The sequence below is a fragment of the Barbus barbus genome (genome assembly GCF_936440315.1).
Source record: "Barbus barbus genome assembly, chromosome: 2".
NCBI classification, from domain to species: Eukaryota; Metazoa; Chordata; class Actinopteri; order Cypriniformes; family Cyprinidae; genus Barbus; species Barbus barbus.
In genome coordinates this window covers 394876-408811 of record NC_136730.1, presented here as the reverse complement: position 1 = coordinate 408811, position 13936 = coordinate 394876, and the positions used below count along the sequence as shown (strand labels likewise).

General features: G+C 45.1%; 1 protein-coding gene across 1 annotated transcript; it reads right to left on the bottom strand.

The window, feature by feature from the left end:
* Positions 1 to 2822: 2822 nt before the first annotated feature.
* Positions 2823 to 3788, bottom strand: LOC306876766 (putative nuclease HARBI1; the record flags this gene model as incomplete). The annotated part of the gene is made up of 1 exon (XM_079428168.1): positions 2823 to 3788. One exon carries the CDS (start codon positions 3786 to 3788, stop codon positions 2823 to 2825), a length of 966 nt encoding a protein of 321 aa, XP_079284294.1.
* Positions 3789 to 13936: the final 10148 nt, after the last annotated feature.

Here is a 13936-nt window from a genome sequence, read left to right as displayed (position 1 = left end):
TTTGCAGGCCTTGGAGAAGCGGTCCACTACCACCAGAACGCATGTGTGCCCCTCAGAATTGGGAAGGTCTGTGACAAAGTCTACCCCGATGTGTGACCAGGGTCTTTGGGGAACAGGCAGGGGAACCAGCTTGCCAGCTGGAAGATGACGGGGGGACTTAGACATGGCACAGACTGAGCAGCTGCAGACGTACCTGATGATATCCTCGGCCATACCAGGCCACCAGTACTGAGCTTGTAGGAGCGAGAGGGTTCGCTGGCTGCCTAGATGTCCAGACCCCGGTACTTCATGAACTGAGCCCAGAAGACTCGCTGGGAAGACACCGGCTATGCTTTTTCATCATAGCCGGTGACTTCAACCACGCAAACTTAAAGACAGTTTTGCCAAAGTTCTACCAACATGTCAACTTTACAACAAGGGGAAACAACACACTGTACTTTGTTTACACAACAGTAAAAAATGCTTACAAGGCTGTACCCCGCCCCCACCTCGGGTACTCAGACCACATCACTGTTATGTTAATTCCAGCATATAAACCACTTCTCAAACTCGCCAAACTGGTTCAAAAACAGATCACAGTATGGCCAGACAATGCCAGCTCAGCACTACAGGACTGCTTTCAGTGCACAGACTGGAACATGTTTAAAGAGACAGCTACCTACAACAACCACACAGACCTACATGAGTACACTAAAACTGTGACTGCTTACATCAAAAAGTGCACTGATAATGTGACAGTCACCAAGACCATCACCACACGTGCAAACCAGAAGCCATGTATGACAGCAGAGGTTCGTGGGCTGCTAAAGACCAGGGCTGCGTTCTCCGATAACGTTGTCTCATAGCGCGCTATGAAGACTTAAAAGGTACACCTTAACTACAGGTATACATTTCCTACGTGTGTTCTCCGAACTATACCTTAGGATGTTGCTTAAGGTAAACCTTCTGAAGTTCGACCTTAGCAGGTGCTGTCCATGGTGGAGGTGCTGAATAGGTTGATATCGATGCCTCGATGATCGATTGTGCGCTCTTTCCTTCACAGCGGTATAGGTAAAGTATTGAGAAAACTATGTTCTTTATAAAGAAGCGTTTTAGAAATAGTACAAACTGCATTTATCGGGGCTCATTGAAATATGTACATGCAGAAATAAATATGAGTATGTGTTTATAATTTAGCAAGTGTGCAATCCCAAACGCTCACGGCCATAAGTGTGTTAATGTTCTCCACAACGTATGCTGATTATCCACCAGCCGTATCACATTATTGGCGTAAATCGCTCATTTGTGTAATTGGATGATTTCCTCAATAAAAGCGCAAACATGAGAGACATACCGACATTCACTATGTCGAGAAAAAAAGTCAGCAAAAAGAGATCGCCCAGCTTCACTTCTTCCGAAATGTCTATACTGCTGGATGAGGTGGAACACCACAAAGGTGTATTATTCGCTAGTTTCCGCACAACGGTCTCCAACAAAAAAAAACAAGAAATCTGGGAAAGCATAGCCATGAAATTGCCAGCGTCTGGTTCCTGCCCATTGAGACAGTGGGACGTGATCCGTAAAAAATGGCACGATTTTGCCAGCGCTGCCAAAGCGAGAGGCGCAGCAGTCCGGAGAGACCGGGAAAGAACTGGTGGGGGACCCAGCTCTGTGCCTGCACTCAGTCGCGATGAGGAAAGGGCCCTGGCAATCCTCGGAGAAGCGGCCTCACAGGGTATCTCAGGGGGGATTGATCTGAGAGCAGGTGTGGATACATTGCCGCAGAGCACTTCATCTTTACCTCCTCGACCCAACACACACTCTTCCCCTGCCAGCATTGACAGCGCTTCTTCAGCACCGGCGTCACCACACCTGTCTGCACCTACACTACCCTTGACTGAGGTAGCCCAGCACCAGCAATCCGGCTCCAGAAGGCGTCCTTTAATCCGATGCGACTGCAGTGATGAGCTGGTGAAGCTAGAAAAAGAGAAGCTACAACTTCTGCGGGGAATCGAGCAAGGGCTACAAGAGGCAAACGACATCGCCCGAGCCACGCTGGAGATGGAAAAGACAAAGCTTCATATTATGGAAAAGCAGTATGCTTTGTCCAAGGCACAGTTTCAAAGGCCATCAATTTCCGTTCCAGTAATACTCCCAGATCAAGGTAAGGTTTTATGATGTTTGGTAGAGTGTTGTGTTGTTTTTAATCTAACTATTCTTTTACGTTACAGGTGAACCATCGCCGACCCAGTAACAGGCATATTCACATTTTTCTGTTTTCTGTGGTGTGCCTTTTCAAATTCACTTTCAAAAGTATTTTCAAATAAAACACGATTAAAAGCAAAACTGTTGTCATCAATGTTGGGTTTGCAGATCATCTTTAAAGGAAATATCCTTTTCCATCTCATGAAAGTGTAAGAAGTTTACATTACTTTTAATTGGGGTGTTTTTAGGCATGCAAAAAGCAACTTATGAGTGACACTTTTTCCCACGTATATAATATACCCGTATCCACATCATCAATTTTCACTACGAGGTTAATGCTGTGTATCTTTTTATTTTTTTTATATATGCATGCAAAGCCAATTGTAAGTACAAATAGCACACATGCTATAGTAGGTACACAGCGCAAGGAGATCGGGTAGCCTAGGTATTGTGACACCACCTTTTGAAGTACTAAAGTAACAAAAATAAGGTGATTGGGGTTTCAGCATTTAAGTGAAATGGCATGGGAATAGGTGACAAATGAACTGTGTGCACAATTTAAATTTATTAGAGAAAAACACACAAATAAAGGAGGAATCTGAGTGGTCGATTTAAACAAAGAAATTGCTTGAAAAATATTAACCAAAAATAGAGTGAATCATTTGGTGCCTCGTTTGCACACCAGCAGCGTGTAGGGCATCTCGTAATTCAGGTGGGTTGTGGAAACCTGCTTCCTCTTCCTCCTCTTCTTCCATCTCTTCTGGCAAAGCTGCACCTCCAGTAACTGCAATGTTGTGTAGCATGGCTGTAGCTACTACTACTGCACAACATCTTTGTGGCTTCAGACGCAACCCTCCAGCAGATTTATGAAGGCAACGGAAACGCATCTTCCAGCGCCCAATCGAGCGCTCCACCAAGTTGTGGGTACGGGCATGTGCAGCGTTGTAACTGTGCTCAGACTGCGTGGTGGGGTTGGTGACTGGATTAAGAAGGTATGTTCTTAGGGGGTAGTCGCTGTCTCCTAAAAAAATGCTCTGCCCAAAAACTCTTCTTTCTGTGTCTTGACCCACCGCTGAATTGGCCCACACAAAGCTGTCGTGTGTGCTACCAGGCCACTTTGCCACTACGTCTGTAATCACTCCCCTGTGATCAACTACCACTTGGACATTGATAGCCGCGAAGCCCTTGCGACAAATGAAGGCCTGGTCGAGTGCTGATGGGTTGGAGATGGGAATAAGTGTCCCGTCCACAAGGCCAATTACTCGCGGGATACCCGCAATGGCATGGAAGCCTTGATGTGTCTCCATCACTTTGTGCATTGTGAAAGGCATACGTATGTAATCAGTGGCGTGGTGAAGCAGTACGTTTGTGACTGAGTGAACGCACAGCCACACTGAAGTCTTACTCAGCCCATATCCATCCCCAACAACCTCCAGAAAACTCCCCACGGCATAAAAACTAAGAGCCGCCAGCAGCTGAATTTCGGGGCTGAGGGGGTAGCTCCGTCGAGTTTGTCTTGACAAATCTGGGCCAACAAGATGCAAGAGCTGCAGAATTTGCTCCCGTGGCAGGCAAAAATTTTTTACAATGGTCTCTTCTGACATGGTTGTCAGTGGACTAAAGTGTTCTCTTATAAAGTAGTTGACATACACTAACTGGCTCCGCGGACGGCGCCGTCTTTGATTTAAAACAAGTACTCGCTGTCTCGCTGCCATAGCTATAAAGTTTGTGTAAACTCATCTTTCTTTATATAGACTCCTAAGCCTTTTCTGTCAAATGGTTCGCCAGCTGATGTGCCTTAGGATAGTAATTAAAAAAGCTAACAACCATTGGTGTATGGAAACTTTATTAATGAAAACACTTCCATACGGGTGTAGGCTATAACAACTTAAGTATTTTATGTGTAAAATTTTAAAGTAAAGTAAAAATGTAATTTTAATACGAAATCAGATTTTATATTAAATGTTCATATAAAATTTTCTATGTGTAATTAAACTGCGATGTAAAAAAGCTTTTTGCGTAGTGGTGGCCACTAGCGGTGTGAACCGTCAGCAGCAATAAGGTATAGCTAAGAGCGCTCCAGACCAACCTTACGAACGTATGACTTACAGAAGGTATACTTAACTAAGAAGTTTTCGGAAAACACCTATTAACGATAAGGTACTTCTTAAGGTACAACTTAAGAACGACGTAGCGTTAAGGTAGTTTCGGAGAACGCAGCCCAGAGATGAAGCATTGAGATCAGGAGATAAAGCAGCCCTCAAAACAGCAAGAGCCAATCTGTCCTGTGGCATCAAAAATGCAAAACGGTCATATGCTCAAAAAAATTAATAATCACTTCACAGACAGCAGAGACACACGAAGCCTGTGGCAAGCCATTCAGACCATCACTGACTACAAGCCCTCGCCACAGGCCTGTGATGATGACAAATCCCTCCCCGATGCACTCAACCACTTTTATTCACGGTTTGAAATGCAGAATGACACACCTGCACAAAAACTGCCCACACCTCCCAACGACCGGGCGCTCTGTCTGTCTCCAGCCGACATAAGGAAGACCCTATCTAGGATTAACCCACGCAAGGCTGCGGGTCCTGACAACATACCTGGCCGTGTTCTGAGAGACAGTGCTGCACAGCTGACAGATGTCCTAACAGATATCTTCAACATCTCGCTGAGCCAGGCAGTCGTCCCCACATGTCTCAAATCCACAACAATCATACCGGTACCAAAGAAATCACCTGTGTCCTGTCTAAATGACTACTGTCCCATAGCACTGACTCCAATCATGATGAAGTGCTTTGAGAGGCTAGTCATGCACAACATCAAAACCTCCCCAACACACTCGACCCGCTTCAGTTTGCATACCGTCCAAACCGCTCTACGGACGATGTGATTTCCTCTACCCTCCACCTGGCTCTTACCCACCTAGAAAACAAAGACTCCAATGTTAGAATGCTGTTCATTGACTTCAGCTTGGCATTCAACACAAGAATCCCACAACAGCTCATAAATAAACTAAACCTGCTGGGCCTTAACAATTCCCTGTGTAATTGGATCTTGGACTTTCTAACCGGAAGACCTCAGTCAGTCCGTGTTGGCCACAACACCTCGAGCACTACCACACTGAGCACAGGGGCCCCACAAGGCTGTGTGCTCAGCCCGCTGCTCTTCACACTGCTGACCCACGACTGCACTGCCAAGTCCAGCTCCAACCACATCATCAAGTTTGCTGATTATCAGCAACAACGATGAAACGCACTACAGAGAGGAAGTGGCACAGCTGGCTGAATGGTGTGGCACTAACAATCTGTCCCTCAATGTGGAGAAGACAAAGGAGATTGTGATGGACTTCAGAAGAAACTCCATTGATCACCCCCCACTGACCATCGACAGCTCGACTGTGGAGAGAGTCAGCAGCACTAAATTCCTGGGGGTACACATCACAAAGGAACTCACCTGGACCACCAACACCATGTCACTCTCCAAAAAGGCACAACAGCGCCTACACTTTCTCCGCCGGCTGAAAAGAGCAAGTCTCCCTCCACCCATCCTTACCACATTCTACAGAGGCACCATTGAGAGTGTGCTGACCAGCTGCATCACTGTCTGGTAAGGGAAATGCAGTGCTGCTGACCGCAAGACCCTCCAGCGGACAGTGAACACAGCTGCAAAGATCATCGGTGCCCCTCTCCCCTCCATCCTGGACATTTTCCTTACACGATGCTCCAGCAAAACCAACAGCATCGTGAAGGACTCCACCCATCCCTCCCACAGTCTCTTCCAGCTCCTACCATCAGGAAGACGGTACCGGAGCATCAGAGCCCGCTCCGCCAGACTGCTCAACAGCTTTTTCCCCCAGGCTGTGAGAACCCTGAACTTAAACCACCCCGCCCCCCTCTGAAACCCCATGCAAACCCCTACCTCCTGAAAACATGGACCACCCCCCACCCCCTCTGAAACCCCATGCAAACCCCTACCTCCTGACACATGGACACATATAGTTTGCATTTTTTATCTTTTATTTTTGAGTTTGTATAGGATAAATATTTATGTGAAGCATTCGTATAGTTTGTATTTTTTCATCTTTTATTTTTAGTTTGTATAGGGTAAATATTTATGTGAAGCATTTGTATAGTTTGCCTTTATTTCTTTTTTTTAGTTTGTATAGGGTAAATACCAGAGATGCTCACAAGTCTCTGAGCTAGAGTCCAAGTCAAGTCTCAAGTCTCTGAGCTAGAGTCCAAGTCAAGTCTCAAGTCTCTTTATTATATTAAGTCTCTGGTTATAATAAGTGTTGCATCACGTACAGCGACCCATCCAACACTGCATAGCTATATATAAGGAATTCAAAGCATGTAATATGTTATTATGACTCCTTTATCTATTAGCATACAGTATCAGCTTTGATTTTGGTATATAATCAGTGTAAACAGGCTATTGCAACATGACAAAAACACCAAGAATGCTTTACTTTTAAGTTAATATTATCTGTATTTTGCCTTGTAGCATGAACACACAGTACAGTACAGACCAAAAATTAAGAAAGACTTAATATGGTCAAACATCACATTGTAGCTAAATGCAAAACACTATTGCAACAAACCAAACGATGTGAAATATATGAAGAGTTCAGATGCAAAAGCCATCTGAAATTTTCTTTAGAATGATCATTTTTATCAAGCTTGTATATTTAAGTTCAATAATTTCACTTAAATGACAATGAAAATGCAACTAATCATAGTTTATAAACTACTGTAAGTCAACACATCCCAAACTCTCAAACCAGTGTAATGTTACATGATCAACAATAATCCTGTAACCTGTTTGCAGACAACGTTAACCCTTGTATGGTGTTCGGATCTGTAGGACCCGTTTTCATTTTTTACTAGAGAAAAATTATACGATTAATAATTTTTTCAAACTCAGACTCATTGGCCTTGGCTCATTTTCTGTGAAGAATATATATCTGAACACATTTTCAATGACCACACTGGTCACACACTCTCTCACACACAAGCACTCAAGCACACACGCGCGCGCGCGCGCACACACCCACGCACGCACGCACACACACACTCACTCGGATATGTGGTTTACGGGACTCTCCATAGGCGTAATGGTTTTACTAATGTACCAACTGTATAATCTATCCTTAAATCCAAAGCTAACGATGAATAGCACAGCAGTCGCCATGTTTGTTCGTTTTCCTCTAATGTATGGCGGCCGCGCCTAAAATAAAACTTTAAAAAAAAGTGTGGCCGCACCGCGCGCAGCAGATACGTAGTACGTCACGTGTTACATGGGCAGGTTATAGGTAACGGAGGGAGGGGAATAACAGCGAGCTCATCATTCCTAAAAATAAACATTGTTCACGAGTCCCGCAGCTCGAGTCCGAGTCGAGTCTGAAGTCTTTCGAGGACGAGTCTCAAGTCCAGTCTGAAGTCACTGTGTGTGCGACTTAAGTCGCACTCGAGTCCGAGTCTCAAACTCGAGTCCCCATCACTGGTAAATACTTCTATATAGTATACTTATAGTTAAAATCTGTCAGTAGGTTAGTAGTGTATAGGTTTATAGTGTTTTTTACTTCATTGATGTATGTGTATTTATGTAGCACCGTTGTCCTGCGAGGCATGACATTTCATTCCATTGTATATCCCCACATGTAGCGGAATGACAATAAAGCTCAACTTGAACTTAAACTTGATAATTACAGAGATTAGATGGAATGAAGGTCCTCCCTTCTGGGCCTCCCTGCGGAGCTGGCTCGGTGCGGGTAGCGTCACGAATGTGTTCAGTGAGTGGGTTCTGATTCTGAAGGCTGATCGGGAGCATGTAACCGGGAGAATGCATCGGCCTTGGGGTTTTGGCTTCCGGGATGGTAGGTGATGGTAAAAGGGAAACGTGTGAAGAACAGAGCCCAGCGGGCTTGACGGGGGTTGAGGCGTTTCGCATCTCTGAGATACTGAAGATGACGGTGAACGGAGATGAAGCTCCCTCCAGCCAGTGACGCCACTCTTCCAGAGCTAACTTGATGGCCAACAGTTCCCAGTTTCTAATGTCGTAGTTTTGCTCTGCAGGGGTCAGTTTCCGGGAGAAAAAAGCGTAAGGATGGAGGCGGGGAGGCTCACCATGGTACTGAGACAGCACGGCCCTGACGCCCGTGGTCAAGGCATCCACCTCAATGACAAAGGGGACCTGAGCATCAGGGTGACGAAGGATGGGGGCTGTGCTGAACGTCTCCTTGAGATGCTGGAAGGCTTTGTGGGCCTCGGGGCTCCAGGACAGAGACTTGGGCTTGCCACGCAGAATGGAGGTTAGGCGTGCTGTGAGCCGACTGAATAGGTAGATGAACCGTCTATAGACTGACTGTGGAAGAGGCCACTCCTGGATGGCATTAACCTTCCCCTGGTCCATCTGGATCCCGTCGGGGCTGATGTTGTATCCAAGGAACTGCACTGGGGAGCGATGGAACTCACATTTCTCCAACTTCAGATATAGATGGTGAACTCTGAGCCACTGAAGGACCTGCGTCAGGTGGGGGCGATGTTCGGCCAAGTTCCGGGAGTATATAAGGATGTCGTAAATGTAGACAATCACGAACTGATGGAGGAACTCCTCGTTCATGAAGCACTGGAAGATGGACGGTGAGTTGGAAAGGCCATACGGCATGACCCGATATTCGTAATGGCCTGAGGGTGTGATGAATGCCGTCTTCCACTCTTTGCCCGCCCTGATATGCACGAGGTTATACGCTCTCCGCAGGTCCAGATTTGAGAAAATGCGGGCTCCACGGAGTTCCTCGAGGACGGATGGGACCAGGGGAACTGGATACGGCAGCTTCACTGTCTGTGAGTTCAGGGCTCGGTAATCAATGTATAGCCTCAAGCCTCCGTCCTTTTTGCCTACGAAGAAGAAGCTTGAGACGGCGGGTGATGTAGCTGGCCAGATGAATCCCTACTGGAGAGCCTCCTTGATGTAGTCCTCCAATGCCTTGCGCTCCGGGATGGACAAAGGGTAAACTCTACCCTTGGGGAGTTTAGCTCCAAGCAGCAGGTCTATGGCACAGTCCCATGGCCGATGCTGTGGAAGGCGGGTTGCTGCCTGCTTGCTGAATACATCCTGGAACGCCCGGTAGTCAGATGGGATCGTACACTTCACCTGAGGCTCAGGGCTTTCGACGAGGGTGGAACACATTTGGATATGTATGCGCATGCGCTGATTTGTGACTGGGTGTTTTGAGTTTGAGCTCCGTCAAGTTGATTCTTTATCATCTATTTTCTATCTTAAAAACTATTTTATACACTATAATTTTCGTTTCTATAACGTGTGAATATATCCCCTATAGCATTCTAAAATAAAACCAATCAGAGCCCCTCGCTATCACTAGTTTTATTTTGATTTCTCATGTCTGCTATTAGCTTATAGCCCGTTAGCATCGGCAGTGTGGCTGCCACTAATCTCGCTTAGATTGGTAATACTCTATTCACACACATTACCATTGATTCACTGTTACGTGCTTAAATGGCATCGACTCCGTGTGTTTCTCTGCACAGACCCTGTGCACCTAGGACGCGATCTTCCTAGATGTCCTTCACTCCGGCGCCGGGACGCCACGGACCCTGGGTGTACCATCAGCGGAAGACGCGAGCCAGGCCCCGGGGGATGACCTCTCATCCTCCGCCGCCTCCGGTCTTCAAGATCTCCACCCGGAACCGCTTCGCTCCCCTCCGCGAGACGGAACGCGATGCTGTGATCGTCGGAGACTCCATCGTCCAGCACGTCCGTGCTACGTTAGCTGAAGGTAAAGTGTACACTCACAGTTTCCCCGGTGCTCGTGTTCTCGATGTTTCTGTGCAGAGCATCGGTGCTGTCGTGCTGCACGCGGGGGTTAACGACACCAAGCTGTGGCAGACGGAGACACTGAAGAGGGACTTCCCGAGCCTGATCGAGACGGTACGCAGCAAATCACCCGCGACGACGATCATCGTGTCAGGACAGCTTCCCACATATCGATGAGGACACGAAAGGTGCAGTAGGCTGTTTGCTTTAAACAAATGGTTATTGTCATGGTGTAAAGAACAGAAACTGCTCTTTGTTAATAATTGGAATCTTTTCTGGGAGCATCCTAGGCTTTTCCGTGATGATGGCCTGCAACCCAGCAGAGTCGGAGCGGAACTCCTGTCGGACAACATCTCCAGGACGCTACGTTCCATCTGACTAGTAAGCCAACTCTCAAATAACTGCTATGATGACTTTTGTTCTACCCACTTAAAAGATAGAAGTACTTGCGTTGTCCAATCTATACAGACTGGGTCTGTTCCCCGAATAGCGAGGTCAAAATATAAATTTAATGCAGGATCTAGAAGTCGGGGGAAGTCGTGGCCTAATGGTTAGAGAGTCGGACTCGTAATCAAAAGGTTGCGAGTTCGAGCCCCCGGCCGGCAGGAATTGTAGGTGGGGGGGAGGGAATGTCCAGCGCTCTCTCCACCCTCAATACCACGACTGAGGTGCCCTTGAGCAAGGCACCGAACCCCCAATTGCTCCCCGGGCGCTGCAGCATGGCTGCCCACTGCTCCGGGTGTGTGTTCACGGTGTGTGTGTGTGTGTGTGTGGATTTGTTCACTACTCACTGCTGTGTGTGTGCACTTGGATGGGTTAAACGCAGAGCACCAATTTCGAGTATGGGTAACCATACTTGACAATACGTCACGACTTTACTTTACTTTACTTTACTTTACTTTAGAAAAAAATCTGATCGTGATTAAAGCAGAAAAACGTGAAATAAATTAACAAAAACAATTTTTAAAGCTAGGACTACTAAATATTAGATCACTCGCACCTAAAGCAGTTATTGTAACTGAAATGATCACAGATAATAATTTTGGTGCACTCTGCCTGACTGAAACCTGGCTTAAACCAAATGAATATTTTGGTCTAAATGAGTCTACTCCACCAAGCTACTGTTATAAACATTAGCCCGCAACCTTCGGATTACAAGTCTGACTCTCTAACCATTAGGCCACGACTTCCCCAGCCACGACTTCCCCTATTAACTTATGAACACAAAACACAAGATACTTCTCTTTTCAATATAAATAAGATTTTATTTATATAAACCTAAGACATAAACTAATCCAACACATGAACACAAGCATTCACACATTCACACGTTGCAGAAAGAGAGAAAGTGAGGAAAGGATGAGTTTAAGAGAATGGAAATGTGATATCCCAAGTTTACAGCAATATGTTCAATTGCATAGTCCTGAACATGAACATGAACTTACTCCCGGACGCGTTTTTGGAACCACATACCTCTAGTAAGCAAGGTTTGGGGTTAATCAACCCAAAGTTCAGGGTTTAGCTGAAGGTAAGTTAACCGTGCTTTCTGGAATACACCCCAGGACAGGAAGAGCTAAATAAACATCAGTGCATCTGAATGAATGAATGATGCATTTATATAGCGCTTTGTGTATTGCTGTACACCCAAAGCGCTTTACAATCATGAGGGGGGGTCTCTCCTCAACCACCACCAATGTGCAGCATCCACTTGGATGATGCAACGGTGCCAGTGCGCTCACCACACACACCAGCTACAGGTGGAGAGGAGAGAGAGAGATAGAGCCAATCAAGCAGATGGGGATTATTAGGAGGCCATGATAGACGAGGGCCAGTAGAGGGAATTTATCCAGGACACCCCCACTCTTTACGAGAAGTGCCATGGGATTTTTAATGACAACAGAGAGTCAGGACCTCGGTTTAACGTCTCATCCGAAAGACGGTGCTCTTTTTGACAGCATAGCGTCCCCGTCACTATACCAGGGTATTAGGACCCACACAGACCACAGGGTGAGCACACCTCTTCCAACAGCAACCTAGTTTTCACTGGAGGTCTCCCATCCAGGTACTGACCAGGCTCAACCCTGCTTAGCTTCAGTGGGCAACCAGTCTTGGGCTGCAGGGTGATATGGCTGTTGCATCTAAACCAACAATGTGTTTATTAGATCCTGTACCCACTAAACTACTGAAAGAGTTGTTACCTGTAGCAGAAGAACCGCTTCTCAATATTATTAACTTATCGTTATCTTTAGGTCACGTCCCAAAACCATTCAAGCTGGCGGTTATTAAGCCTCTTAAGAAACCACAATTAGATTCTAATGAACTGGCAAATTACAGACCCATTTCAAATCTTCCGTTTATGTCTAAAATTTTATAAAAAGTTGTGTCTGCTCAATTGTGCTCTTTCTTGCAAAAAAATGATCTCTATGAAGAATTTCAGTCATGTTTCAGGCCTCGCCATAGTACAGAAACTGCACTTGTTAAAATTACAAATGACTTCTTGCTTCAGACCAAGGCTGCATCTCATTGCTAGCATTACTTGATCTTAGTGCTGCGTTCGACACTATAGACTATGACATACTCATAGATCGATTACAAAACGATACTGGTATTCAAGGGCAGGCTTTAAGATGGTTTAGATCCTACCTGTCCGATCGCTACCACTTTGTTCATTTAAATGGAGAGTCATCACAATTATCACCAGTAAAGTATGGAGTACCACAAGGATCTGTCCTAGGTCCTCTGCTTTTGTCAATATACATGTTGCCTCTTGGTAATATTATTAGAAAATACGGGATTAGTTTTCATTGTTATGCTGATGATACTCAACTATATATCTCAACAAGACTAGATGAAACTTCTCAACTATCTAAACTAAACAATCTAATAGATTGTGTAAAAAATGTAAAAGATTGGATGACCAATAATTTCCTTCTATTAAATTCAGATAAGACAGAGATATTACTTATTGGACCAAAAAAACAGTACACAGAATCTCGTGGATTATAATTTGCAGCTAGACGGATGCACTGTTACATCCTCTAAAGTCAAAAATCTGGGTGTTATATTAGACAGCAACTCGTCCTTTGAAAATCATATTTCCCATGTTACAAAAACAGCATTTTTCCATCTTAGAAACATTGCCAAGCTTCGAAAGATGCTACCTGTTTCTGATGCAGAAAAGCTAGTTCATGCATTCATGACCTCTAGACTGGACTATTGTAATGCACTGCTAGCTGGTTGTCCTGCATCTTCAATAAACAAGCTACAGATAGTCCAAAATGCAGCGGCTAGAGTGCTTACCAGGTCAAGAAAATATGATCACATTACCCCAATTTTACAGTCTCTGCACTGGCTACCTATTCAGTTCCGTATCATTTACAAAATATTATTACTTGCCTATAAGGCCCTAAATGGTTTAGCTCCTGCATACCTAACTTGTTTTCTACCACGCTACAATTCAACCTGCTCCCTAAGGTCGCAAAACTCTGGACTTTTGGTAGTACCTAGGATAGCAAAGTGCACTAAAGGAGGTAGAGCTTTTTCACATTTGGCTCCCAAACTCTGGAATAGCCTTCCTGATAATTACTTTTATGATGCTGTATCTTTTGTGAAGCACTTTGGTCAGTCTCGTGGCTGTTTTAAATGTGCTATATAAATAAAGTGAACTTGAACTGATAACATTCGGGGTTCAGACACACTCTCTCTGTTTAAATCTAGATTAAAGACGTTTCTTTAGCCAAGCATTCACATAATGCATTTTATAATCTTGTACTGCAGTTATAGCTGATTTTATTTATATACATTATTATGTATATGAAACCTGGCTATGTACATTATTATTATTCTTTAGCTTGGGTTGAACAAATCATTTTTGCTTAAATGGAACAGCAGCTATGCTAATTATGTCTCT